The sequence below is a fragment of the Aptenodytes patagonicus genome, chromosome 14 (assembly GCF_965638725.1).
Source record: "Aptenodytes patagonicus chromosome 14, bAptPat1.pri.cur, whole genome shotgun sequence".
NCBI lineage: Eukaryota > Metazoa > Chordata > Aves > Sphenisciformes > Spheniscidae > Aptenodytes > Aptenodytes patagonicus.
In genome coordinates, this window is record NC_134962.1 from 691,557 (window position 1) to 719,318 (window position 27,762).

Here is a 27,762-nt window from a genome sequence, read left to right on the forward strand (position 1 = left end):
TTCGTCGGGAGAAAAATACTAAGCAGCTGCAGGGCAAGGGGGCTGTTGTTAGAAATTATGCTTTGCCACAAGCAATAACAGCCGCCATGCTGTAGCTCTCCCCGGTGGAGCCATGGGGGCTTGTGTTGCACTCAGATGCTCCTTGTCAGGGAACCGTATCGCTGGGTGGGAGGAGAGGGAGCGGGAGGCATCGGCCACCGTGCAGTAAAAAACAGTCTACAGAGGAGGAAAACAAAGAGCTGGAGCTGCTTTGGGGAGGGTAAAAGGCTGCAAATCACCTCAGATGGAGAGTAAACAAGTTGCTGTGTGTTGGTGTAATTTGCAAAACCTAGAGGCAAGCTTTAAAAATAACAGGTTTTATTAGAAGAGATTAATTTTGCTGAGTTTATATGAAATCTTGGGAGCGGGAGTCGGAGAAGACCCTGCTGGATCTGTGTGCAGGACCCAGCAGCCCTGTGGCAGCGCCCGACCCCAGGGGCTGCATGTGGGGCTGTGGCCCTGACCCCGGGTGTGGGGGTCTCCTCCTGTTCCTGGCTGGGTTTGCGCATGGAGGAGGCGGCTGGGCACAGGTTTCTTGGCTCCCCATCCCTGGGGAGGGTGGTTGGAGCGGGGTTGGTGCGGGGTGAGCCGGCTGGCAGCCCTGCTCGCTGTGCCTGGGAAGGGCTGTGCCCCCTGTGCAGCCCCGCTGGCTCTGCGGAGTGGGGGGCTGCTGCCCGCTGGGGCTGGGTCTCCTGCGGGATGGTGAGGGTGCTCGACGGGCTGGAGCTGGGCACCCCTTCCACATCCCGTGGTGCTGCTCCCGGCTCGGTCCCAGACCCCAGTGGGTTTGGGGGCTGCTCAGGAGCCTGGCTGGGGAGGAGGGTGTGGGCAAGGCAGCAGAGAAGCCCCTGGGGTCGCTTGCAAACTGGCTGAGCTTAATATGCAAGTCACTGCTGGGGAGGAACCAGCCTCATGAAAATGCCATTTCCACGCAGTCACTCTTCTGGCCATTATCCTGCTTCAGACAAAAGCAATTTACTCTGACTGTAATAAAGCAGGGGTGATAACAAAGCTGAGAAGAGCCGTGACAGGCGGCTGTGTGACTGAGACAGGCCAGCCTCTCTCCGCCACCCGCCTTGAACTGCTGGCTGGGGACGGCAGCCGCAGGGAAAATCTCTGGGAGAGCAGAGAAGCCTGGGGAGCACTGGGAGAAACTGGTGCTGGGACTCAGCAGGTGTCTTGGTGCAGCCGGTTGTGCCAGAGGCCTGCCTGGGGGGACGTGGCTGGTTCCTGGGCACCGGGGCATGCACCGGTGCAGTGACCAATGCACCGACCTGCTCACTGGGAGGAGGGTGGCCTGGGGGAGTGGGCATCAGCCCTCCCTGCCTGCAGCGCTCTGCCCTGCCTGGTAACGCCCAGCAAGAGAAGGGGCTGCATGGGAAGGTGCATTTGCCCCTGTGGATGCAGCATCTCTGTGCTGGGAAGGGACGTCACAGGAGGGACAGAGCGGTGGGTCCTGCCTTGTCCCCGAGGGGTATGGCAGGGGTGTGCCCTTGCTGCCTTAAGGACCTGAGCACCCTGGTCCCTGCTGTGCTGGAGCAGTGGCCTGCTGTCTTGGTGCGATGTGCCCCGTCAACCACAGGGCAAAGTGTGGCAGCAGCCCCTGATCCCCATCAGCATCTCTCCAGGAGCCTGGCTTTGCACAGCCAGTGCCGCTGCCTGGCTCAGCAGCGAGGGCTCCATCAGCCCCGAAACCAGACGGCTGCGTTACGGGGTCACCAGGAAGCCCACGCTGGAGCAGCAGCCCAAGGCCCCCTTCCCGATGGATGCACCTGGTTCCAGTTGCTCCCCTCCCACCAGCTCTGTTAAATGGGGAAGATGGTAATTAAGAGAACTTTTCTAATTCCTCTCTCGTTGTCACAGCCCTCCTGCTGTCTGTACCGTCCCGCTCAGAAACAGCAGCCACCTCCCTCGCCTGGCCCACGGTTGGGAGGGAGGGGAGGCTGGTCTGGGATCCAGTGTGGTGCCACGAGACCTCTGACCATGGGGCGCATCCCAGCAGCTTGTGCCTGTGCACACGCTGGGGGTCTGCAGCCCCGAAATGCTGCACCTGCCAGAGACAGCTTTGCTTCCAGCCCTGTCTGCAGGAGACGTGGCTGCGCAGTCCTCACCGGGGCTGTTAAGACCCCGGGAGTGGGAGCTAGTGTGGACATGACCAGAGGGGGACGTGTGTGGATCGGCAGGGGTGGGAGTAAGGACTCTGATGTGACAGTGCTGCCCTTGAGCCTCGTGCCTGTCCTCGTGTGTGGTGGTGTGCCTTGATGTGGGCACAGGCAGGCTGGTGTCCTCGGAGACCCCACCGCTGTGGTCCGCAGGGTCACTGCGGCTGGCCGGGACGGGCTGGCTGCTGAAACCCGGGCAGGTTTACAGGGCTGGCATTGGGAAGGCAGCTGGGGAGGTGTTTCGCTCTGGTGGATACTGCAAACGCTGTTTGGTTTTATGCTTTTTCTTTCAGAAATACGTATAACTTTATTCTAAAAAAAAAAAAAAGCTAGCATAAAGGTTATTGGTTTGCCTTGTCTCGGCGGAGGTGAATCCAGCAAGGCTGGGCTACTTCTGCATCCCGATGGTGACCGATTCAAATGGAGCAGAGCATATACAGATAAATCACTTGTCTGTCTGCAGCCGGTGACGGCCGGTAATAGGAGGGGTGCTTGTCGCCAGGCTGGTTTGGGGGCCGATACCAAAGCTGCAGGAAGATGGCACAGATTTCCCATGGCAAGGTTTCACTTGTACTTCCCTGGCAAGAGGTGCAGCCCGTGACAGCCCCGTACTGCTGGCTGTAGAGGGCAGGGAGAGGCAGTGGGTGGAGAGACCAGAACAGATGGTTTGGGCAGGAGCACCGAACACCATCGCGGTGCTGCTGATTTGTCACGTGTGAGCTCCAGCCAGCGCTGAAGGCAAGGCAGAGACAGGTTGGATACAGCGTGTGCACCTGATGGATGAGTTTTATCAAGTACTACAACAATCCAGAAAATTCTGCACCAACCCCAAGGGTGCTTTGGAGACCAAAGGTAATATTTCACTTTTCTGCCTCTCCTGTCTTCCCCTGTCAGATCAGATCAACTCTGAAGGGTTCCTTTGTACAAAATCCAACCCAATGTTAAGCACTGAATATATATTAAAAAAAGCACAAATGGGTAAAAGCTGAACTGCAGCCCTGTCCTACCTGGTAAAAAGCCATTGACTTCTGTTTTTCCTGGAGAAGCAACCAGGAATAAAGTCTGAACAAAACCAGGGAGACAAGTAGAGGTAACCTCAGCTGAGGGGAGCATGGGTGTCAGCAGCAGTCCCCTTGGTCCCGACAGTTGAGACATGTTTTGGACACTCACCCGGGATCCCCAACAGCGATGCACGAAGCCTGTTCCATGTAACAATCAGTTTATTGCTTTGGTTTTTGCATTTCTGAGCTTGCTTCCAAATCTACAGTCAAGATCTGTCCCTTTGCTTTACCAGCATAAAACTTCCACAGGCGTCTGTTGGAAGGCAGCCGGCTGCCAGAAGTCGCTCTGGGTGAAGCTGACGAATCCAGGAGACAGCGTGGTCTGGGAGCAGCCAAGTAAAGCAGCACCTGCAGGCAGTCTCTGGGGACGGAGCGTGGAGCACTCGGGAGCTGGAGCATGCTACAGCAGCTTCCAGGTGAGCGGTGAGCCCGTGCCGTGTTCTGGAGGGGAGGCCCTTTGGCAGGGGCAGCAAGCAGACCCCAAAGACTCGTTGTCCCCTCTGCTCACTGCATTGCGCTATTCCTGCTCAAGGAAACCGTGGCACTGCCGTGGTTCCACCAAGCTCACACCTAATGTCATCGTCTGACCATGTACGCACCCACCTGGGGGGCTGTACCGGGGCACAGGTAGATACTTCATCTACTTCTCCTTGGGGTGGATGTTAAAAATCCGAGAGGTCTAAGAAAAGGCCTGCGAGAATGGCAGGCAATATGGGAACGAGGAGGAGTCTTAAGTCACTTGCAAGCTGATCACTTAAATCAGGGCTGGCCGTTTTTCTGAAGAATCTCTCTCACTCAGTGGTGAGAATCGGGGAGCACAACACATTCGGCTGGCCTCAGCAGCCAGTCTTAGCGAACTGCAAACTATAAAGAACAGCCTGGATCTTTCTAAGAGGACATGTTGTTCTTGCCAGTAATACTGGTGAGGAATTTACTGGAAATGCATTGTAACTTTTGCTGATATTAACTGGTTTTAAAAAGAAAAGGTTTTTAATGTACCCCAAAACTGGATTCTCTCCCTGGGAAGGGTTAAGGCCAGAAAAAGCTTTTGTTTTGAGTTGGCAATCATTGTCCAGCTGAGAACAGGAGGGAATATCACAGTTGTGAGGAGGTCAGAGGGGTGTGGGGAGGTGCTGAAGGGCACCACCCAAGGATCGAGTGTTGGGAAGTCATTTCTGGAAAATGACTCTTCGTACTGAAGAACTTGAAATAGATGTGCTATGACCCTTGGATTTCTCTCCAGCACCATGTGCAGAGAAGTACAAGTCAGGAGGAATCGGGACAATGTACCCACCTCAGCCTCAAACACTGTTTAAAAAACCAAACAAACCAAAACTTCTACCCATGGGCAGGGTGTCTTGACCAGTGCCCCAGACTGGGCAATCCTTCCTTTGCCCCCAGAACGATTTGGGGCCTAAATGACGGGATTTTCCCAGGTGAGCTTTATCCCGGTGGTTCCTCTTTCCCCTCCCAGCTGCTGTGTAGGTTTGTCAAGGAGGAGATGCCTCTTGGGTGCCAGCCTGTGGCGTCATGCTCTCCCGCTGCTGCAGCCTCTCCAGCAGGAGCAGCACGTTGTCGGTGAACTCGTTCCGCTGCCTCCCCATCCCACTGAGTTTCACGGGCCGCAGGCTGGTGTGGGGGGGCTCGTACTGGTGAGGGCAGCAGACCTCATTGAGGAGGAGCCAGGTGCTGTCAGGGTCCACATGCATTAAGTGGAGGAAAACACTTTGGAGAACAGTGGGAAGAAAGAGAAGAAGAGTAAGGAGAAGGCCTTTTGCTTGTCACCCAACAGGGTCATTAACAGAGACCTATGGAAAGCTTTGTTGCTGTCTGCAACCTCTGACAGTTGAACAGACTTGGAGGCTCATTAGAGAGCGCCATTAAAATGGCTCCCGTGCCCAAGAGAGGACAGTTCAGTGGCTTCACATCTACTGGCAGGTGGGAGAAAAATAGTTATTATGCTACACAGTAAGTTATCAACAGCAGACAAGCAGCTGGTGAATAACCCACCCAGGCTTTGGTCTCAGCATCGTGGGCTACTGCCGGCAAAAGCCTTTCTAAACCAGCCTGTCCCAAGCGCTGGAGAGGTGACCGCAGAGTATTGCACGTGCTGCTTACACCTGGCGTGTTTTGGACAATCGCTCCTGCAGAGCTCTTAGAAGTTGTATATGTTGTTCACCACCCTCTCTGGTTTTTGGGGAGTGAGGGGGGTCAACCCATCTGGACTTCTCTCCCTTTTCAGAGGTGGTAAAAACAAGAGTATTTCTGGACAGCTGTCCAGGCTGGGCCACAAGTAGAGTTGAATGCTGTATTTTTTGGTTATGTGAGGTCTCCCCTCATCCCAAGTCCTTATTAGCTGCCTCCAAATTTTCTTCCTTCTGCACAGCACCTTTTACAAAGCAGGATTTTCTTTTTTAAAAAAAAAAGCAACAACAACAAACCTTCATTAACAATAGAATAGAGGAAGAGAGGAATGACAACTTCCTCTAATGCTTTACTGCTGTGTTGATGGTTTTCACTTTGAATTTCAATACCCGAGGTAAGATGGGGGATTTGACTTTTGAGTATGCACTTCACACTTCTGAATCCAGCTGTGAGCTGCTGTAACAAAGATGGTGCGGGACAGTCCTGCTGGAGAGCAGGAAGCTCCTAGGAGCAAAAGAGCAAATGGCTGATTTGCATGACCTACACTTAATCATTTCTTCCTGCCAGGTCTCATTGTCGGTAACCTTTGGGCTTGGCTAGGTCTGTGTCAGATACACGGAAGGCGTATTAGGCTTAACTGGTATTAAGTTCCCTGGCTGTGCCATGTACAAAATTAAACTAGAATTTGCAGGCTGCCCTGACAGCACTGCAAGGCCTCCTCCTGCATGGTGCTGAGTACTGTGCTCCCATGGAGACTATGAGCACCAAGGGTAGGCAGCACTCACCAAACTTACGGGTCAGCTTTCCAAGACCCCAGTAAATGCCTAGCCACACATCTTCAGGTCTCTAGTTTCTACTGAAATCATGGGGCCATGAGGAGAACAACAAACAGCTGGGCGAGGTAATGTGAAGAGAAATCAGAGGGTAGGTCTGTCTCTGTTACCCCAAGAAGCACAGGACAGAAATCCCCTCTCTAAAATCAAAGATCAACTGCTAAAAAGCTACACAAAATCCAGACCTGATTGCTGTCAAAACTTCTCCCTGAAGAACTTTTATCCCTAAGTGAGCTTGCTTCCTGTGTAGAGCAGGCAGAAATCCCTTTTAGAAGCTCTCCCCTGAAAGGGAGTGCAGTGCCATGGGTAACCTGAAAAAGCACAGAAACGAGATGGAGGCATGGGAAAGTTCCCTCATCTCTTCACAATAATCTTGTGGCTGTATGACTCATTACTCCATGAGCAGCCAAAGTTGTTGCTTGTCTGTCTGCCATTAACCACTTGCCTGTCTCTCAGTGCAGGTCTCTGAACAGCAATGAGGGAAGACGTTGCCACTGCAAGCTGTTGGCAGTGTCCCCTCCTGAAGGTACTTGCAGTGCCTATCTGTCCGCTCCAGAGGAACCCAGCGTGAATGTGCTCCGAAGTGATAGCTGTGCTTGGCAACGACTGCATCAGCAACATGCCTTCTCTCTGGGGGACGGCCAGATGCAGGTGGGCTCATGGGGCTCTCCGCTCCCCTGGCTTTGTTATTGCAGCTGTGCTGACTGGAAAAGGGAGGACTGGCCCGACCCAAGTGCCAGCCTCCAGGGTGCCAGACTGAGTAAAGTGCAGGCAGGCCCGCTGGGGCAGGTTCTAGAGCTTGCACCTGCTGACATCCCTGCACCAGCTCTCCAAGCCCTGCTGGCTGCCAGTGCTCTCCTGGCTCTCCTGGTGCTCGCTTGGCCATGACAGTGTGAGCATGCAGCCGCCTGCCTGCCAGCAAACAGCAGGTCCCAGTGGTTTTCCCTAGCTTTTGATGGGCTGCTGCTGGTGGGCAGCTGCATAGAAATAATCCTCGCTCCTTCTGGCTGGGGTGGATAGGACTGGGCAAGAAAGATGAATTGCTGTGAAGTAAACATGGGAACAGGGAATACTATTCATCTGGCTTCTGCTTCTCCAGCACATGCACAGCTTTACCTCTTATATTCACAGCAAAGATATCCTGCTCTCCAACCTCTTCCCAATCAGCTGCTCTGGAGAGAGCAACCCTCAAGAGATTAGCTGGTCCCGGGAGAACTCCGCTGCCTCTTGTGCCCATAATGGCCTGAGGCGTGTGATTATCTCCTGATAACCTGGAGTGCTGTGCAGCTTAAAGAACAACTTGACTTTTAGATTTTCAAACTAACTCTGGGGTAGTTTCTAAGCAACCTGTTTCCATGGCAAAGAATCCTGGGGTTAATCCAGGTTTGTTTTTCCGTTGTTGCTTTTTTTTTTTTTTACTTAAATATCATTTTATTGAATTTTGCCTTGTGCAGGTGGCTGTTTTTGGGTACTTCAGCCCAGCTTGTGAATGACAGCTGTCAATAAGTATCCAATAAACTACACAATCAAACCAAAAGAGGTACGCTGCGTAATCAACTTTGGTATCTAAAAAAGTCCAAAAATAGCTCATATTTGTTCCAGTTGTGCTGAACAACTTATTCTACTAGCACAGAGCAGAGTTTGGCTATTCTGTTGCCTTGTCTTTTCCCAAGCTCTAAGCAAAGCCACGGCACAGTGAACAAGCTGGCAAAAGGACAAGTCTTTCTGGCTTTTGCATCTCTACTGAATGTTTATCTAGGTAACAGTTCACCACAGACTTCAGTAAGAACTGGGGAAATTATTTCTGCATCCTGGAAAAAACCCCATTCTTATCCAGACTGTTGACCGAAAGGTCAAATGGTAAATTTCATAGGCTGTAAACATTATTAGGAATTAAGTGTAAATTTCAAAACAGTTACTTCAAACTGAAAAAATGCAGAACTATTTGTGAAGTGTTGACATAAGCCAATGACAACTTCTTAAATTTCTTTTCCTTCAAAGTTCGTTTTGTTTATTTTTTTTCTTCCCCAAAGTGAAAAGCTTGTCAGGGAAGATGCAACTTAATAAATTGATGAGAAGCTCAGATTTACATACTGTGCTTTCAGTTTACACCATCTTCCCCCCCCTGCCTTGTTCCCAATGCTTGGCCCCCACACCACCACCCCTTAGCTGCTCAAGTGTTTCTGGACACTCTACCCACAGCTGCACTGGCTTATCTTCAATGAAAGCAAAGATGTATCTAGTGTTCCCTAGCCTTCCCAAACTCCTCTTTGGTGTCTTTTTTTCCAAGCTTTGGATAATATTCCTCTCCTGGAATATTCCCAGCAGTCATCTTATAATAAAGCCTATTGTCCCATTTTTCTCTTCCTCAGACATGCTGGTGTTATTTTTTTTTCCCAGCGTCTATTTTTGCCTGTTGAGTATTGCATGAAGCTGCAGTTACAAAATTCACTTACTCCCACTGGTTCATCTAATAAAACTACAGGGTCCCAAAAATGGGATTAAGCAGCCTCCTTGGAGCATGATAACATCTCTGGATGACAGCCAAAACTCTTTTTTTTTTTTTTTTCTTTTTTGGTGGCTCCAGCACCTTGGCCAAAAATACCTGCTTAGCCCTTTGCATACCTACAGAATCCTCACTTAGTCAGCACAGGGAGTTACTGGAGCTACACCTGACTTTGTAAGACCTGACCTTGTAAGGCCTGACCTTGTTCTTGGCAGGTCACAACTCATGAGCTGAGTAAGAATCCAAAAAGCTGAGCAAAGGCCAGTTAGTATAAATCAGTATGGCAAGTATTCCAAACATCTTTTTACCTTGTATGATTTCCGCAGTGATAAAGCTGAGTTATGTGACGTATGTTGGCACTCATGCTGTGGCTAAGATTAGTTCTGGTCTGTCTGTTTTTAGAAGCATTTAAAATGCATTTTTTTTCATATAGCAGGCTGATAACATTGCCCTCACCTTACATGTGACAACGTGTGTCAGTTTGCAGGATTACTTTCAGGCACATGGAGAGCAAGGAAAGGGACCAGAGCTTACAGGAATCTGGTGGTTAAGCAGCTGGAAAAAGGAAGCTGAAGCATGGCTGAGAAGTGATTCTTATCTTGGCGCTGGAGCTGACTGTTATGGTGCAAACTAACTTTGACTTTTCCAAGCTGAAACCTCATATCATGTGTACTACATTTAAAAGTGATTGTGATATGTTTAACTCTGATCCATCCAGGCTCCAGGACCAGGGATCAGACAGGACTAAGCTAAACAAAACACCCCAGAAAATTACAAGTACTGCCATATGCACGGTTAATATCAGGCCAGACACGATCCATGCCTCCGTGCATATGTGTCCAGCCAACAGAGCTACACATGAGATAGCTGTTCACAGAAGACCTTGCTTTGTTCAGTGAAATATGTAATGTATGGTGCATCAAGCAGTGTAATATGTGGCATTTTTCCCTTAAAATAGAATTAAAAATAATATACAGGAGAAGAACGTTACTTGCCCTGAACTTTGCTGCCCTTTTTCTCCAATAACAGTGAGCTTGCTTCACAATATAGCTTCTAATGACCCTATCACATCATAGGGCTAATTCAGTATTTCCCCCCACCCCTGCTGTGGGGGGAAATTGCACAGCTTTTCAGACTGCTTTGTTAATGATTTAAAAGCTTAAGATTCCAAGTATCTAGATAAATCCTGGTATTCTGCTTTCCATTCCAGCATTGCTTACACAGATGAACGCTTTATTGTATTAAGTGTATGCAAGCCTACAGCAAAGAACCCCTTTGCAGAACAAATGCTGCTGAAGCCTGCTGCGATGCAATAAAAGCCACTAAGGTAAAAATAAACCTGCTCTCACCAGCGCAGGAATACAAACAAAGGTACGGCTACAGAGCACTCTCTGTCCAAGCTGCTGCCCAGCCACACAAAAGCCTTTCACACCCTGCACCCCCTGGGAGGCCTGCACTCAGGTGAAAGGGAATGGGCCGCTTTTCCCTTTTCAACAGCCTGCCCTCTGAAATCTGCAATGCCTGCTGAACCGGCTCACCGCTGGCTTCCTCTCCCCTCAGGGGAGGTGAGGGTTGGCCACACAGAAAGAGGGGGGCTTTTACCCCTGTCCTTCAGCGGAGACAGAGGTGCACGGCTTTCTTGTTCACTTTCCATGTTCTGTAACTGGACTCATTTTGTCTGCTGAGATCTCTGGCCTTGTTTCCACGTGACAACATATGACAATAGTGATTTCTTATCCTGACAGCAGGAACATGCTGAGCAGGATTTTGTACACCAAGCAGCAAAGTATGTCTGTCAACACTTCATAGAGCTGATGTGTGTTCACCTAAACTGTTTGTGCTCTTTTAACTTCTCCCAGCCTTCTCAGAGCAAGACTGGTGCCAAGACTGACAGCTTCCCAAACAAACCCCAGTCCACCTGGCAGAGCCTGGGTTGACGTGATCACAGGAGCCCAGGGAAAAATGACGGATAACAGAAGTAAATCCCCCAGCCTGCAGAAGGTATTAAGTGATAAAATACATGGGAATGTCTGGCACATCCTCTTGCATAGCTGTCATCCCCTCTGCAGTTTTATGCCACCAGTGGGCCAAGAGCCCCAAGTATTCTAGCATAGGAGGCGGTTAGAATAAAACAAGTAGCACATCCTCCTGCTCTGTCCTCAAATGCATTGCAAGGTCATCTGAAAGTCAACTGTAACTTGTGGGTAAGCTGACCTCTCTAGCTCATTTTGGGTAGTAGATGATACTTCACCAGAGAAAGGGGTTAACTTCCACGAGAGACCCTGTTGTACAGGACTCAAATGTGCCAGAGGGAGGAATGGGAAAGGTGCAAAAGGAAAGGGGTTACCCTGCTCCCTCTGTCCCAGGTTATTTGTACACCTGATACACCTGCATTTAAGAGACATTACCTCTGGGCAGCTTCTTGCAATTTCATGGGTTGCTTGGCACTGAGGTAAATCAGGCAGGCATCTGCCACTTTATTCAGGTCACTCTCACCTGCAGAAATGGAACAGAAGAGAAGGGTAGGAGGTAACTTACTCAGTGGCTGCTGCCTAACAGTATCAGCTCTAAATTGGCAGCAAGAGGCTTCCGAGCCTTTGAACTGTCTGACCCAGAGCTATTCTGACCTCGCCTCTTAAGCATCTTGCTGCAAAGCTAGGAAAGCAATCAGGGGCATTGAGAGAGGAAAAGAGCAACTAGCCAGCAAACCTCCCTCATCAAAGTCAGCTCCAGAAATTTAACCTAAGAGAATTTCAGGGAGTTTCATTCAGTAGAGGAATGTGATGTGCTGCATTTAAAGGGTCACCCAGAGAGCTGCCCCAAAATGGAACCAGTCGAGTTAGCCAGAAGTCTTATCTGGGCTCCAGTTCTTCAGTCAATTAAGAACAAAGCATGGCCCAACAGGCCTAGCTGCAGCAACCCAGGCACTCCGCTTTATACCCACTTCTCATGCACGAGTAAGATGAGCAGTCAGATTCTGCAAGGTGCTGGGAATCTTCTCTCCCATTTGTCTCTTGGGGAGTAAAGCACGACCAGCCCCTCCATAGAGAGCTCTCAAAGAGGACAGATTAAGGCCCAGCAGGACCTGAATGGGATGAGGCTAGAGAAGATCAGGAGATCAGTCCCATGGGGCAGCAGAAGGATAAGAAGCACGTGCAGGCCTGGTCAGTTGAGATGAAAGGAGAAGAGGTAAGTCCGGCAGAGATCTCATACAACCTGTACTTTCCCTGGTACTCACCCATGTCCAACTTCTCGCACAGAGAACCCAATCCCTGCAACACAGCCAGCTGCAACTTGAAGGCAAGCGTGTGGTTGTACACGGGCCCGGCTCTGGCACTTGCAGGGGCCTGGCTGAGGAGGGAACTGGTCAGCTTAGGCAGGACATCTTTGGAGAATCTCTGCCTCAGAAAGTCCCCACACTTTTGAGCCAGGGTACACAGCACCTAGTGGAGAAACATCAGTTACTGGAGGATAAGTGCACAATACAGGTCTGGGAGGAGCTCAGCAGTCCTCACCAGCTCGGGGGATAAGCCATTTGTTCTCCCTTGATAATTTTTTTTGCAGTTGAGAGCCATGTGAGCACACCTGCCAGTTTCCCATAATAAGCAGAAGGCGAATGCTCAATGGAGAGGCCGAGTGACCTGCACCTTGCTCTTCGGTTTCACATGGCTAACCCCCTGGGACTGCCCTTCTCTCATTAGCACAGTAAAGGTAAGATTAGCTTGTGAGGTCTTATTCAGAATTGCTGGAGGAGCCTCTAATGGAAAATGCCATTAAAATATAAATCCCCTTTGTGGTGGAAACAGTCCATCTCTACAAGCATGCCAGCAAACAGAAAGGCCAACTGGCTACAGCATAGGGCACCCAGCACTATTGGTGCGTGCCCAGGATAAAAACCAAACTGGCCTAGAGAATGTAAAAATGAAGGGGGGAATCCATGGGGCCAACCCATGTGGCCAGAACACGGTTCTCTCTTGGAACTTCACTGAGCTCGTGGTCTTAGTGTGCAGGACTGAGATGCTGGTTACGTTGTGTTTGGCTTACACCGATACTACGCTTCCTGTCCCGAGATTTAGGAAGGAAGACGCTCACAGGGGATGTCTTACAACAAAATCCAAACTCAGTACTAATTGTAATGATCCCTTGAACTTTTCAAGAGTTAATTAGTTTTCATGTAGCGATCTCTCCCTTCTTTTAGGGCAGGCACATGTGAGGTATGGCTACTCTGAAATTCCAGTGTACGGCTTCTTGAATTTGGGGAATCAAAACTCTTCTTTTATTCACACTGAAGAATTCTAAAATGAATCTCATTCTGCACAGCAGAGGAAGCTCTGTGAAACCCTGGGACTGGCAACCTCTGGAAACATGCTTTATTGTCCAACTTGTGAGTCAGGAAGAGAATGCAGTCAGTGGACATGGTCAGGAGCTCTTTAATAGTGTTGTTATGAGGCTAAGTCTTTGCTTAACCTCTCTTCTCCCCTGCCAATGCCTCAATCGCGAAACAATCCCTTCTCTTCAGTCTAAGACTTCCAAAAGGGGGTGCTGAGACTGTGGCTCCAGCAAGGGCAAGTTGCACTATGCACAGTGCCTCTGACAGCTGCTTAGGCTGTAAAAGAACTGTTTTCCTCTTCCCTGCAATAACCACTAATACTGCCGTTTCCCCCAGGAAGAGTGTCAAGGTTTTATCTGTGGACAAGCTGCAGTGGGAGTGGTACAAGCCTACCCACTGCAGGGTGGTGACCCTGTGTTCCGAACCACATTTAAAAATCACTCCACAAGCTCAGTGCTTCTCTCACGGGCCACAGCAGTGCCTGAGCCACTTGCCTTCTAAGCACCAGCTTGAAGGCTGTTGGCAGAGATTCGCTGTTGTACCTTGAAGGCTCTGAGCACTGCCAGAGGGTCATCACTAATCAGCCGGGTGACGAGAGCTGGCCAGACACGATGAGCCATGGGAAGCAGATGGTTTCCGTGAGGATGCAGCACAGTTACACAGAGCTCCAGCACGTCCAGGACCTGGGCAGGAGGGGTAGGTAACAGACTTTCAGAGTGCTGCAGTGCCAGCAGCACCAGGCATTCAGGTGGATCCCCAGTGTCACACCAAGGAGCCAGGAGAAAGAAGGGCTTTAATACAAAAGGGTACAGTTTTACCTCAGCATGAACTGGGATAACAGAACAGTCCACAGAACACAGGCCTGTTCAGAAAGGGACAAGTAGCACAGTGACATAACAGAGCCGGGCTGGAAGCAGGGTGTGACTTCTGGCCTGATCCTGCAGGCTGAGCTGTGCACTAGGACCCTACTGCTCCTGTGGCACGGCAGCAGGATCACCCGGTAGGGCTGGGGCCTCCGTGGTAAGAATCTGGGTTATGCCTCACTGCTGCATTTTCTGTCTCGCTTTGCAGTTTAAAAGGAGGCCACCTTCAAAGGATTTTCATAATTAAAAAAAACCCAGGCTTTTAGCCCTGCTTATCATCACCCCAGCAACTCCAGAAGTGTTCATCAGTCGGTGCACTACAGTCTGAGGAAGGGGGATGGGAGGCCTAGATGGGAGAAAGATGCTTCTGCCTCCTCCACCAAAGGCTGAGGCACAAGACTTGACTATCGTGAGCATCAAGGGAAGGTGCCTGATATGAAGCCACCCTTAAGATTCTCTTCAGCCTGGCCGCCATTCCTAAAACATACTCCTCCCAGAAAATTGTCTCCCTTTCTCTTGCCAGAGTTGGAGGGTCTGTCCTGAATAAGCGTATGGCAGCCCTAACCTCATCACGGCAGGAAGCCCAACGTGCATCGTGCATGTGTTGATGAGCTACCAGCCCCCTTCATGGGCACCCCCTGTCCCCTCAAAGCCGGAGTTTACTGACCTTCAGCCGCACTCGGAGGTTCCTGTCGGACAGCAAGTGGATGCACCTCTCCATCACATCTTTGGCCAGCTGAGCATGGCTTGGCAGTGAAGTTTCTCCTTCTGTGGCAGAGTCGTTTGGCTCCAGCTTAGCAAGGGGGGGAATCTCATCTGGAAGACAAAACCGTTACTGAAGCCATGAAAATGACTTGGAAGTTCTGGGAGGTCACAATACCCACCCACAACTACTCTGCAAATTCCCAAGTGAGGCCTTTGGCATTTTTAAACATATCTAGATATAGTCAAGTCTGCGCTTGAGTTGTGCGAGTTAAGCGTCAGATTCAGTTAAGAGTGTGGGACTAGGGAAGGTTTGCTTTCTTTACTGGACAATGCAGTTGGTCTGACATTTGCAGTCTCTCCTCACCATGGACTTATTTCCCATTGATTTTTATTAAAAATGAAAAGCCTGAGTATTTAAAGGTCAGGATTGCAGCATAGCCCAGTAAAGACTAAAAAGTTCCCTACGTGAATGTCTGCAGGCCCTGCCAAGGCCAAGTGAGAAGGGAGTGATGGCATCATTAGCCAGGAGAAAATGGTACAGGGATTCCCAAGGGAGGGTGAGGAAAATGCAGTAGGATCCTGGAAAGAGGAAACTTCGGGTCCTGAACCCAAATGGCTGGTTATGAGGTAAGGAAAAACATAGTGTGCTTGTGTCTTAGAGCTAGACAAGCCTTGATCTGCAAACATTTCACTGCCCCCTCGCCCCATGCCTAGAACAAAGCAAGAACACCCATCAGCACCTTACAGGAGCTAAGGTCAGCTCAAAGCAGACTGTCAGGAATGTGCTAGGCTTTCAGCCTGGTCCCGAGTCCCCCATCTGACAAAAGGAAACCTCAGAGGTCGCCGTCTTTCTCCAAGTTGAACATACTCTTCTCCAGTCACGCACAGTACTGACCTGCCTCCTCATCCCCTGCGTCAGGAAGATTGCCCTCTGCGATCTGCTTCTGTCTGACATAGTCGAGGAAGAATCGCTCCACTTCTTGCCTTGTCACCATCTGCTGCCCCTGGGACAAAGTCCTGCTCTGCCACTCGGCAGTCTGCCTTTGTCGGTGTTTCTCACCGCAGGACGATCCAAACCACTGGACTGCAAAAGAGGAACTGATATGTCACTAAGCAATCACGATCCCCTCCTGCAAGTCAGCAAGGTACCAGACTCCGTGAGAGACGAACATGACTCTCGAGTCTCATGGGACTGGACTGCAGAATCAGGCACCTGCTGTCACATCACCGTGACCTCCCTGATGGTAGGAGAATGTTAAAACCCCCGATATAAAAAGGAATATACTCCATGTGCTTCTACAGAACATTTATAAAAGTGGCAAATCCATCCTTTCTCAACCACTACAGGCCACGTTCCTGCAAGTCTACAGGCCAAACAGAAACTGGTTGTGGAGTGTGGAAGCTATTGGTGATCTTTGCTTGAGAGCTGGCTCACCAAGCAAAGCAAAGTTGCCATCACGCTGCAGTACCTCAGCTACTTGAAATCTCCCATGGCAAGTCGAAAGGTCAAGGACAAGTACCCCTAGTTACAGTAAGACTGAATTACGCAAAGTAAACATCATTTAGATACCTAAAGCTGCCATTACTGAGTGGAGGACCCCGAGGAAAGTGGAAGCCTGGTTATTGTAAGACTGATCTAGTGTAGACAGGACATCTTGGATAACGTCTTCTACCAGTGGCAGCAAGCTGGCGTCTGAATGCCTCAGCATAGTGTCCAGGACCTGGGAAGCATGTGGCTGATGTGCCAGCTGGCGCAAATTCAGGGAAATCCCATTCACCAGATAGTCAGAATTCTCATTAATCAAACGCTGCAAGGAGTCATAACTGCAGGCCTCGCATATGTCTACCAGTGTCCCCAGTGCCGTCTCGCTGATGAGCAGAGTCTTGTCACCAGCCTTCTCCAACACAGGGTAGAGAGCCGACAGCAGAAGCAACCGGAACTCCTTCCCGAGGACAGCAGCGAAGCAGCCGACACCTTCCAGCTGGATGCAGATCTGCCAGATGTTGCTGTTCATGGTGCGGGTCGTTACGTGCAGCTCTGGGGACGGAAGGAGAATGCTGCTGCATGCACCTGGACGGGCAGTAAGTCCTGAACGTTGCACAGAGTGCTCATGGCTGATTTCTTCTGCATCAATGCTAGTGATCAAATACCAGTTCGCCTGGTCTGTGTACTCGTCGAGAATGGACGTTACGGACCCTTTGAGATCATCCATGTTCAGCGAAACTTCCCTTTCCTGAAGGACATCCACTCCCACTCCAGCAGCTCCTGCAATCAGCTCATTGAGGACCATCGCTGCCTGCTTTCGGTACATGCCAGATTCACCGTACAGCCCCATGAAGTGATCCACAAGCAAATAGAGGTTCCCGTAGTAGCCAAGAACACGACAAACTTGCTGAAGCAGCTGGAAAACTTTCTCCTCCGTGAAGAAGCGGAAGTATTTCTTCTGACACCTGCCTTTCTGCACACCGTGCTGCAAGGAGCCCGAAGGTCTGCACGCGCTCTCGCAGCCCCAGCGTCTGTCTTCCACTATCTTTACATCTGTCACGTCCAACTCCAGAACTTGCATCAGCGCTTTGGACAGACGGTGGAGGTGGGATATGGAGTTAAGGACAATGTTAATCTTGGGGCCCAGCAGCTTCAAATAGCCGAGCAACAAGCTCAAAGTGGAAACCTTACCCGTGTCATCCTGAGAGTTCATCAGGCGAGGAAGAGCTGTGGCAAGGGAATGGAGGTTCTCGGAGAGGACGTCAGCAAGAGCCCTGTTCTGTGCTACGATCCTCTGCTCTGCAATGCCTTGCAGAACCTCGTTACACCTGCTTTGGACTTCGCTGTTTTCATCGTTCACCAGCCCAACCAAGGCTTTTAAAAGATGACTGAACGAGTCCACCAGCGACTGACTGCAGTTCCTCAGTAAGTGGTGGACCAGTTCCACCAGCTCCAGTCTCACTTTCCAGTGGGGGTGAACTGAAGAAAATTCAACCATTTTATGCAGGAGGAGAGAGAGTTTTTCGGCAGTGCTTTTACTCCAGTCAGGTCCTCTGTGGACCATTAGTTCGGATATTCTGCTTTGTTCCGCTGGCAGCTTTTCTTTGTTCTTTGGGATTCTGGCTAGCTGTGCATCAGCCATTACCAAGCCAACAATCAGATAAAAGAGTCTGATGGCAGAAACGGTGGTTTTGTGACCTTGTTTGATGTCTCCAGTAATAACCCGAGACAGCGTAATGGAAATCCCAGGCAGAAAAGAAGCAAACAAATCCCCACATTGCTGTGCCTCGTCTTCATCTAGGTGTCGATGCTCCTGGCAGTCACACTGCAGAACTAGGACCTGTAAGCACTTCAAAGCAGAGATCTTGATTTGCTTTGCTTTTTCGTGCTCTGCTAGGCCCAGAAGCAAAGATACAGCAAATCCTAAGAGAGGAAGGGTGGAAGGTTGATACAAGGACAAGATAACATCCCCGTACGCTGAATGCATCAGGGTGTGGAGCGCCTGGATTACAGCCAGCTTTAGCTCCTCTGACAGCGAGGCTGGTCTGCCCGAGCCGGAAGGGGGAGAGAGGCACGTACAGAGCTCAGAAAAAAGCTCCTGCAGGAGCTCCTGCTTCTTCACGCACGTTGCCGCGAGGACGGAGGAAATGCACTGCACCACGCTCTGCACCAGGCGCTCCCGCTTGGGCCCCGGCACCTTCAGGGCGAAGCGCAGGGGGAAGAGGACGTACTCCTGCAGCTCCTGCAGGGCCGAGGCGCTGACCGCTGCCAGGTGGGCCTGCAGGCGCGCCACGTTCTCCATGGTCTGTGCCCTCGTCAGCTGCACGCAGACGGGGCGCAGGGCCCCGAAGGCCTCCTGGGGTGTGTCGAAGACGGCCATGCTCGGGCGCCGGCAGCAGCTGAGGGGCCGCGGGGGGACGGGCCGCCGGGGGCTGTCACAGCGCTAGGCCGGGCGGCAGCGGCCCGCGGCCTGCGCCCCGGGGCGGCCTCACGGGCTCCCAGCCGGGGCTGCGCCCGCCGTGCTCGGGGCCGGGCCCGGGGCGGCCCCTCAGGGCCGGCGCGCCTACCTGCTCCCGTAGCGGGGCGGCCACGTGCCGGAAGTGACGTTGAGCTAACCGGGACTGTCAGCGCGACAAAGAGACTCCACCGGAGCGCAGCCGCGGGGCAGCGCTGCGAGAAAAGTCCCGAGCGCGCGCAATGCTCATGCGTCTCCTGCGGCGCCTCGGCGGGCTCCGGCGACGCGGCCGCGCATGCGCCGTACTCCCTCCCTCCCCCCGCCCCAATCCAGCCTGCGTGCGCCGCCTGTGCCGGGCCTAGCGGCTCTCCCCTTCTCCCTCCGGCGATCCGTACGATGCTGCCCTTCGACCCGCCGCGGCGGGGTGAGAGGTTGGGCGGCCATCTTGTGGCGGCGGCGACGGCGGCGGCTTGTTGTCGGTGAGGCTGCGTCGCGCCCTCCCCCGCGGGCGGAGCAGGCCCGGCGCGGGCCGGCCCGCCGCCATGTCCTCCTTCTCGGAGTCGGCGCTGGAGAAGAAGCTGTCGGAGCTGAGCAACTCCCAGCAGAGCGTGCAGACGCTCTCGCTGTGGCTCATCCACCACCGCAAGCACGCAGGGCCCATCGTCTCCGTCTGGCACCGGGAGCTCCGCAAAGGTACGCGGGGCGCCCGGCGCGGGACGCGGGCCCGGCGGACTTGTCCGTCGGCCGCCGCCTTTCCGCTCCCCGGGCCTCCGACGCCGCGGGCTCGGGCGGCGTCCCGGCGGAACGCGGGGTCGCCGGCTCTGCCCGCCGCTCCGGCCGGCGGGGACCCGCCTCGGGCAGCCGCGCCCCGGCGGGGGGGTTGGGGGGGGGGGGGGCGAGGGGCGCAGCGGCTGCGCGGGGAGCCCGCTCCAGCCGCCCGTTCTCCAGCGGGTGGCGGGGAGCCGCTGGTGAGCGGGACCGTGGCGGGGGCCGGTTCTTCCTCACGGCGGTCTCCGAACTCTGCGGGTCGGCGCGGCGAAAACTCTGCAACGCGTGAGAGGCGGGGAGTTACGGCTTAACGGGGGCGCCGGGCGCCGTCCCCCTGCCGTTGCGGTTATTTATTAAACCTCGTAGGGAACATCGCGCGCGAGTACGTGGGGCGTGTGTGCTCCGTGCGTGCTGTTGTTCAAGGCGGTGTTCAGGAGGACGGAGGATAGAAACGTTGGTTAAAATAGTGAAGAATTAGTTGGGAGGGGGGAGGATGCTCAGCCAGGCTGCTTTGCTAGGCCAGGCAGCTTGGTTGTAAAACAAAGACGTACTACGCGTTTTCCCCTGGGTGTGCTCGAGTTAACCGTGAAGTGCTTTGCTGGCTGTTTGGCTTTTAGATTTTGCTTTTAAACTTCGGTTTTGGATTCATACTGCCTATCCATTATAGAATTGCACTAAGGGATTAGGAGATAAACAAAGTAAAAGTGGGTGTAGAGATCTATAAAAACTGTTTGGTAGTATCATCCGGAAACACTTTGTGCTTTTTTTCCTTGCAGATTAACTTAAGTTAAACTCTGATAACTTCTCAGATTGCTTCATAATGAAGTCAGGGAGACTGCCAGTGTCAGTGTCGATGCCCTGTCCCCAGGGGCAGCTGTGAACTCAGCCAATGTCACCTTCCTCATCCTGGGCAGCCAGCAGTGTTAGCCCCTTGGAGCGGATGACGCTGATGAAGTCCTAGCCTGGAGTCTTTCATGCGATTGCTAGTTGTTGCCATTTATAGTGCGTTAAGTATGAATATTTGAAAGATCTGGGTTTGGCCTGCTGTGGAAATAAGCGCTTTTGCTTTCTGTCTCGTGTGTGCCTATTTGCGGCCAGTGCACTCTGGAGAACAGCGTCTTCCACCGATTCTGGATGTAGTAAAATAGGAACCGATGGTGTCAAGATGGGCAAAGTTATGGTATACGGAGGAAATTTAATGTTGCTTTGGCACAGCGTTGTCTGGAAAAATTTGAGTCTCCACAACGGCTTTCTCCTGCAATTTCACTCTGTTCTGAATTAAGTGGTTCTATACCAAGTTTTTTTTCCTGAAGTTAATTAATGAAAAATAAGTCTGTTGTTACATTAATTTGCTGGTAGGTTAGAACAGCTAGTTTTAATCATGTGTTTAAAGTTTATTTCTTATGCAGCTTTCCTCAGAGTTGATGTGTCACTGTGGGCAAAAAGTATTAAGCTCATGTTTGTTTTATAAATTAGTTAGAAAAAAAACCTGAGCAGAAGTAAGGAGATCAAGAACTACTTGACTTGAAGGCCTCTGATTTCCCTTGGTAACATGGAAGTATTTTGAACTTTGTTTTTAGGCTAAAAAGCTAGAAGCAACTTTGAAAACCATGTTAATGATTCCAGGTAAAAGAAGTGAAAAATAAATGCAAACTCTTTTTTTTTTTCTTCTTTTTTTTCCCTTTCCCAGCAAAATCAAGTAGGAAACTTACTTTCCTATATTTAGCAAACGATGTCATCCAGAACAGTAAGAGGAAAGGTCCTGAATTTACTAGGGAATTTGAATCTGTTCTTGTGGATGCTTTTTCTCATGTTGCCAGGTATGTTGCTGCGTTAATGTATTTCTTCAACTTTTCTCTCTAGAGATTTACATTCTTGTTATACAAAGTTGAATTCAATTGGATTTTGTTGTGGTTTGGGGTTTTTTTTGTCTCAGGGGTGCTTGTACCCTCTCTCTAGTGAAGATTGGATTCTGACTACTTTGTGGCTAGGAACCATTTAGTGTTAATACTTCTCTTTGGGGAAACTTGCTTGTATATGAATCAGCCCCTCACAGCTTTACGCATTTGTTCTCTGCATGCAACTCCTGTGTACTTCATTTTAACCGTTACCAAAAGATCTTGTGGATCTGTTCATGGGTAGTGAAATTGAATAGTTGCATGTGTTTATTAAAGCCACATAATGAATGGCTCTTCCCCATTGTCAGAAGACTTTAAAAGAGCTGATATTTTGGGTCACTGGATTCTTGTCAGTCTTCTGGTTTGAGCACGGTTTCTTTTTGCGTTGCTTGTTTTAACGGTTATCTGATCATTAGTCTCCTTCCTAGGGGAAGAAAGAATTTTATACATAAAAGGGAAGAAGTGATGCAGCTACCATCCTATCAAAAATGGACTATCATTTAGTTAAGATTTTCTCTAAATAGCGTAATAATTCCTATTATCTCAGCTAAACAACTTCAGTGTTCTGTGTGTTTAGTGGTATGCTGTTCTGGATGGCTGTCTAACTTTCAGTGCGCTATATGAGTACATTTAAGTGCCTAATGATCCAAACAACCTGTTTTTTAATTGGGATGTTATTGACTGAAACAACTGTTTAAAGTTAATACTCTGAATTGTAAACATGTCAACTTGGGGGTATTTTATAACTCTTCTTGCAAATTCTGAGTGATAGCAAGTTTCTTCCTTCAAAACTTTTCCTGCTTTTACTTTGGGGCAGGAATGTGGGGCACTTTCAGGCAATCTTTGGTCCCAATAAAAAGAGGATATTGGCCACAAATGTATTTTGCACAGTTTGTCTCAGACGATATGAGAAAGATTCTCTCCAAATGTGCAAATATTACAATGGATGCAGCTGCTAGTTTGGAAGATGCTCTCTTAAAACATAAAGAATATTTTTCAGTTGAAATATAATTATTTTCTAATCTTTGAACAGAGAAGCAGATGAGGGCTGCAAAAAGCCCTTGGAACGATTGCTTAACATCTGGCAAGAAAGGAGTGTGTATGGCAGTGAGTTCATACAGCAACTGAAACTTTCTATGGAAGACTCCAATAGCCCCCAAACTAAAGGTAAATGCTTATTGCTTTTGTTGTGTGCTTTACTTTGTTCTTTAAATTGGTACACGTTTCACTGAAAGCACTGTGAGGAGTTGAGCTCTGGGCTCCTGTAGTTGAGTTTTTGCCAGAGCTGGTCATGGAGATTCTTCAGGATTGTCTTGCGAGAAGTCTGATTTTCGTTAAACTCGTGGTTCCAGTTTGAAAGCGTGTTGCCTTGTGACTTGCGGCTGGCAGTAAGCTAAACTTGAGGTAACTTCTGCTTCTGCTCACGCAGACAGAATACTCCAGGGCTGCCTTTTGATGTGAAGACAAGTAGGTAGGGTGCAGGGAACTGTTGCGTCCACCTTGAGAGTTAAAATTGTCCCAGTCTACATCTCTGAGAGTGGTCAGCTGGGTTATTCAATATTGTTAGTGCTTTTATTCTCATATTAATTTTTTTTCCATTTTGCATAGTTACTATATTTTATTATGATTTTTAATAATTGAGGGCTGGAATATATGCCCAGAAGCTTGTCTAGTCTCTTTTTTTCTTATACCAGCTGATGTCATTTGGGGAAAACAATAACTTTGTGTCATTTAACATCGTTAGGACATCATGGTTATAACCTTATTATCACGAGACAAATGTGAGAAACTGAGTATAAGCTTCTTGCATTTACTGTGCTTTTATACTGCTTTGGCAGATATGCCTCTTCTTCAGTAGCATCTGAAAATATTTAACTGGTAGTACTGTAATGAGAAGAGGGGAGCAGTAGGATGCGTAACCTATGGAAGGTGAGGGTCATTAAAAATGCAGAGTGTTCTGGTCAGGGGAATATTTGTCCACTTTGCAGCTAAAGGAAGTGTCGGTGTCTTCAAATTAGTTAAAATCACATTGCTGCGTTGACCAGATTTTGCCCTGTTCCCCACAGAGGTGCGATACTTTGAGAGCGTTGGCTTCATCATTAGTAAAGTGCTCTTATGCCATTCTTGGGTTGTGAAAACAAGCAAGATATGTCTACTGGAGTTGTTAGTTAATACAGAATTAATATGAAGACATGAGCATTAATATGAGACACGCATGTGAAGACATACATCTATGGCTGTAGTTTTGTGTGTTCTAACACGCTTCTTCAGGCGAAATTACTGGATGGGTGCTTTAGCGGCTTACAACAGAGGCCTTCCAACTTGCCGTAATTTAAGTATGACATTCAGAAGGTACTGCCATTTTTTCCCCAAATGCTGGGAGACCAACTGACCTGACCGAAGGGGTTGTCTCCTCTGTATCAGGACAGAGGGAGTCTCTGCTCTGAGTGGTGGGAGAGGGGAAGGGTGGAAGGTGTACAGTCTCTACACGAAATAGCTCAAATTGGGGTTTTTCTGTTGTCTGGGTGCAATGCATGAGACACCTGTTTGTCATGAAAGAATTTAGGTGCCTGAATTCCTTTTGAACTGATTAACTGAGGGTTTGAAACTGTTAAATTAAGGTACCTAGATAAGTGTTTCACAAGTGTTTAATTTTTAATCTAAACAAAATGATACTGTGTGTCCAAGAAACACAGGTGTGGTTTCCTGGGGAATTGGCAACCAACTGTTGCTCAGTGTCATCCTCTCTTTGGCTGGTGGTATCAATCAGTCCTGCTACTGTTATTTCCTCAACTTAAAAATGTTTATACAAAATAAAACCCTTCCTAAGTGTAACAGACCTTTATCTGTGGGAAACAGAATGAAGAAATACAAATGTTTTAAGAACTGCTGTGTGCCCGTCTTCACTTGGTGAGAAACTAAGTTTTTGTCTGGGTAATTGGAGATATTAAAATAGTATCTTTTATTTGAGAGAACAGTTCAGGCCTTTTCATGAGTGTGAACATTGCTGCCTTCTTATCAATTAATTGTAAAAAAGAAATTGAGATTTTTAAACTAAGAGAAAAAGAAATTTGAAAAACTCAGCAAAGTTGTCCTGAGTTTTTCTCCTTGTTTTGACTGGCTTGTTTTCAAATGAGCTTCTTAATGGTAAGAGCTAGTTTCACAAGGGATTTTTATGGCTTTCTAAGATAAATTGGTGTTTGTCCAGTTTCTGGTGGGCGACTGTCTATGTTGCAGAAGGCTTTGTTGTAGTTACGCTATTCCGTTTTCAAACAGGTGAACATAAATGAGATGGACAATAATGTATCGTGTTTTACAGATATAACGTTTATCATAAAAGTGGAAAACCATAGTACATTGCTCCTCCAAAACCATTCTGACTTCCTGGTTTTGTGTACACCAAAGGTAGACACAGCTGAGAAATAGGTAGTATTAGTATCTTTAGATTGGTACAAGGTTGTGCCGTTAAAACAAAATTTTAAAGCTCCTTACGGGTATGTCGTGGTTTAACCTCAGTCGGCAACTGAGCACCACGCAGCCGCTCGCTCACTCCCCCCCGGTGGGATGGGGGAGAGAATTGGAAGGGTAAAAGTGAGAAAACTCGTGGGTTGAGATAAAAGACAGTTTAACAGGTAAAGCAAAAGCCGCGCATGCAAGCAAAGCAAAACAAGGAATTCATTCACTGCTTCCCATGGGCAGGCAGGTGTTCAGCCATCTCCAGGAAAGCAGGGCTCCATCACGCCTAACGGTGACTTGGGAAGACAAACGCCATCACTCCAAACGTCCCCCCCTTTCTCCTTCTTCTTCCCCCAGCTTTATATGCTGAGCATGACGCCATATGGTGTAGGATATCCCTTGGGTCAGTTGGGGTCAGCTGTCCTGGCTGTGCCCCCTCCCAGCTTCTTGTGCACCTCCAGCCCTCTCAGTCAGTAGAGCATGGGAAGCTGAAAAGTCCTTGACTAGTGTAAACACTACCTAGCAACAACTAAAACATCGGTGCGTTATCAACATTGTTCTCACCCTAAATCCAAACCACAGCACTGTACCAGCTACTAGGAAGGAAATTAACTCTATCCCTGCCGAAACCAGGACAGGGTATCTGGTGCTGTGACAATGAGTATTCTTTTCTTCAGCCCAAGGTATGGCAACGAGTCGATGCAGGTAGTTCTCTACGGCTTTTTCATATTGCAGTGCCTTAAATTCCCGGGCTGGTAGGTGCTGCTTTCTGAACAGGACGGCTCTGCTTGTGTTGCAGAGCACCAGTTACACTTAGAGTTGTGAAACTTGCCAAAATAAAGCAGAGTCCTGCATCAGGGAGGAAAGACATCTTTAAAGCTTATCGGTGCCTGTTTCAATGGTGCAGCTCATTTCTTGTTTCATTAGTAGCAAGGCTTTGGGTAAATGTATAGCAATTCAGCTGGCAGCATGTGCCAAGTTCCTGCCGTGGAACAGAATTGATTGCACAAATAATGAAGCTTTCCCTTCAGAGGGGTGGAGGGGAAAGAGTACCGGCCCTTTCTAAGCGTTATATTCCCTGGTTTTGACTTCCTCGGTGGTGCAGCTTATTACCATATTTTAGTCTTTCAGGTTCCTTAAGGAAATGTGCATATACATGGAAACGGGCTTTTGAATATTGATAATCTTACATTGTTTTAACTCTAATGAGAAAGCAAATGTAAGCTTAATGAATACATTTAATCTCATTTTTATTAGAATGTCTCTTTTTACAAGCAGTAGGGAAGAGAAGAACCACCCATTTATCTTAAAGCCTGGGAAAACTAGGTCTGTAGAGGTTTGATGTAAAATCCTTTAGGTAATATAACCTATATAGCTGACATGTTTTCTTTTCGTTGTCTTTGTAATAAGCAGTTGAAGGAAGTCCTTGAATGTGGTCTGATGTAGGAGTGTCACACTGTAACACAGAACTGAACTGCTACCCGTCTGCTCTGATTGTGTCTGTATTGCAAATTCTGGCACAGGAGTGCCAGTACACATTAAAATATGGAGAAAAACATCAGAGAGGAGAGCAGGCAGGGGTGCTTCCAAGAGTAACTGAAATAAAGGCACCTGAGGACACGACTAGGTATACTTTTGGAGCAGATCAACTCCAGTTATGCCTGACCTAGGAGAGGCTACCAACAAATGTATGTTGTAATGAGAACTTAAACAATCATGAGTAATCCACCCCCAAAGAAACAAAGGGTTAGAACAGTTGGACTGGACCACTGGGTTTCTCTTCTTTTGTTCTTCTGTGTCTTCTGGTGTTCTGTGACGGTCTTCTGTTTTCTTTAGGAAAGCTGTCCATTTTCTGTTGTATTCAATGTTTTGTCCTAAATCACTTTCCAAAAGTGTCTTTCATATAAGTTTACTTCGATCTTGCATAAGTTGCTAAACCCCTGGTGCTTGGAACCAAAAGCCTGCAGAAATTTAGTTTTAGTTTTGTGAGGCTTATTTTTTGTTATGCTGGTTGAGGATGATAGCCCTGCCAACACATTAAAAAAACACTTAAATTCAGCTGGTCTACCTTTCAAGTAAACAGTTTCCTATAGAACTTCGGAAGTAGAAACAGGTTTGCCTGTTATTCTAGAACTACAGTAGCTGTTAAATGGGGTTTCCTTGCATGTTTCCCTGTAGACAGAAGTTTCTGCTCATGCAACTTGTCATATAACTGCATGCTTAACTGTCAGAAAAGGCACATGATGTAGCTGTGCTGAGACTGATAAATCCTCATGTGAATTAAGGACTATTTGGGGTTTTTTTTGTTTTTTTTTTTTTTTAAATCTGAACCCTTTTCATAGTTCTCTCCAGTGAAAGGCATTATCTACATGGGGAGTTCCTTACTATGTGGTGTGGCTGCTTCTTGAATGAGGAGATGAATGTAACCAAGTCCTCATGAGAGAAGATAATAATTTTATATTGCCTTGAGATTAAAAAAACCACATAAACCCACTGTTTTTTAACAGAGCAAAGTTTTAAACTCCCAGTTATCCTTTTGAATGTGTGTATACAGATTCCTCAGTTGGTTTCTCTTTACTGTGCATATGAGCCTGGAGTCAAATCAAAGAAGCCTGTTTACCTCTAAAACCAGTGGTCAAGAGATGAGAACAAAAAGGTGAACACCCTAGATGGAAAGATCTCCCGTGTTGCCAGCTTACAGGAAAAACTCATACTTCACCACTAAGGTCTTTGACACTGTAAGCTTCCTCAAGCCACTGGAGATAGTTTGAGGACTGAAAAGTTGGTGGAGAGGTACCTTTACAAGTCTCTCTGGACACTGCGACAGCAAGATAACAACCTGGAGTTTCACTACAAAGCTGTTATGACAGCAATTGTCTGTCATTTTGGAGAAACGAAGTGCTTTGCTCTTTAGAGGCTTTTAGGGAGTAGTTCAATTTCTGAGCTGTGAAGAAGACCCCAACGAAGCAGGAAGGCTGACTTCATCTCTAGTAGTGGCTTCTCTATCTTCTTTATGTCCATGTCAAGAATGGGCTTTTGATTTTTCTGGAAGAAG

General features: G+C 48.8%; 2 protein-coding genes across 5 annotated transcripts in view; one reads left to right on the plus strand and one right to left on the minus strand.

Moving 5' to 3' along the window:
- Positions 1 to 3,403: 3,403 nt before the first annotated feature.
- On the minus strand, positions 3,404 to 18,530 carry TTI1 (TELO2 interacting protein 1). The gene is made up of 7 exons (XM_076352251.1): positions 16,215 to 18,530; positions 15,540 to 15,728; positions 14,607 to 14,755; positions 13,619 to 13,759; positions 11,985 to 12,189; positions 11,155 to 11,242; positions 3,404 to 4,987 (listed from the first exon to the last, which is right to left on the minus strand). Exons 1-7 carry the CDS (start codon positions 18,508 to 18,510, stop codon positions 4,753 to 4,755), a joined length of 3,303 nt encoding a protein of 1,100 aa, XP_076208366.1. The 5' UTR covers positions 18,511 to 18,530; the 3' UTR covers positions 3,404 to 4,752.
- Positions 18,531 to 18,932: 402 nt separating this feature from the next.
- Positions 18,933 to 27,762, plus strand: part of RPRD1B (regulation of nuclear pre-mRNA domain containing 1B) — a 29,193-nt gene continuing 20,363 nt past the window's right edge. For 3 of the 4 annotated variants that reach the window (XM_076352252.1, XM_076352253.1, XM_076352254.1), the window contains exons 1-3: positions 18,933 to 19,278; positions 21,044 to 21,173; positions 22,285 to 22,418. In XM_076352252.1, coding sequence (XP_076208367.1) covers positions 19,128 to 19,278; positions 21,044 to 21,173; positions 22,285 to 22,418 — 415 coding nt within the window. In that variant the 5' untranslated portion in view covers positions 18,933 to 19,127. Of the gene's footprint in view, positions 19,279 to 20,129; positions 20,356 to 21,043; positions 21,174 to 22,284; positions 22,419 to 27,762 lie in introns of those variants that run through there. The other variant, XM_076352255.1, reaches the window with a different exon arrangement.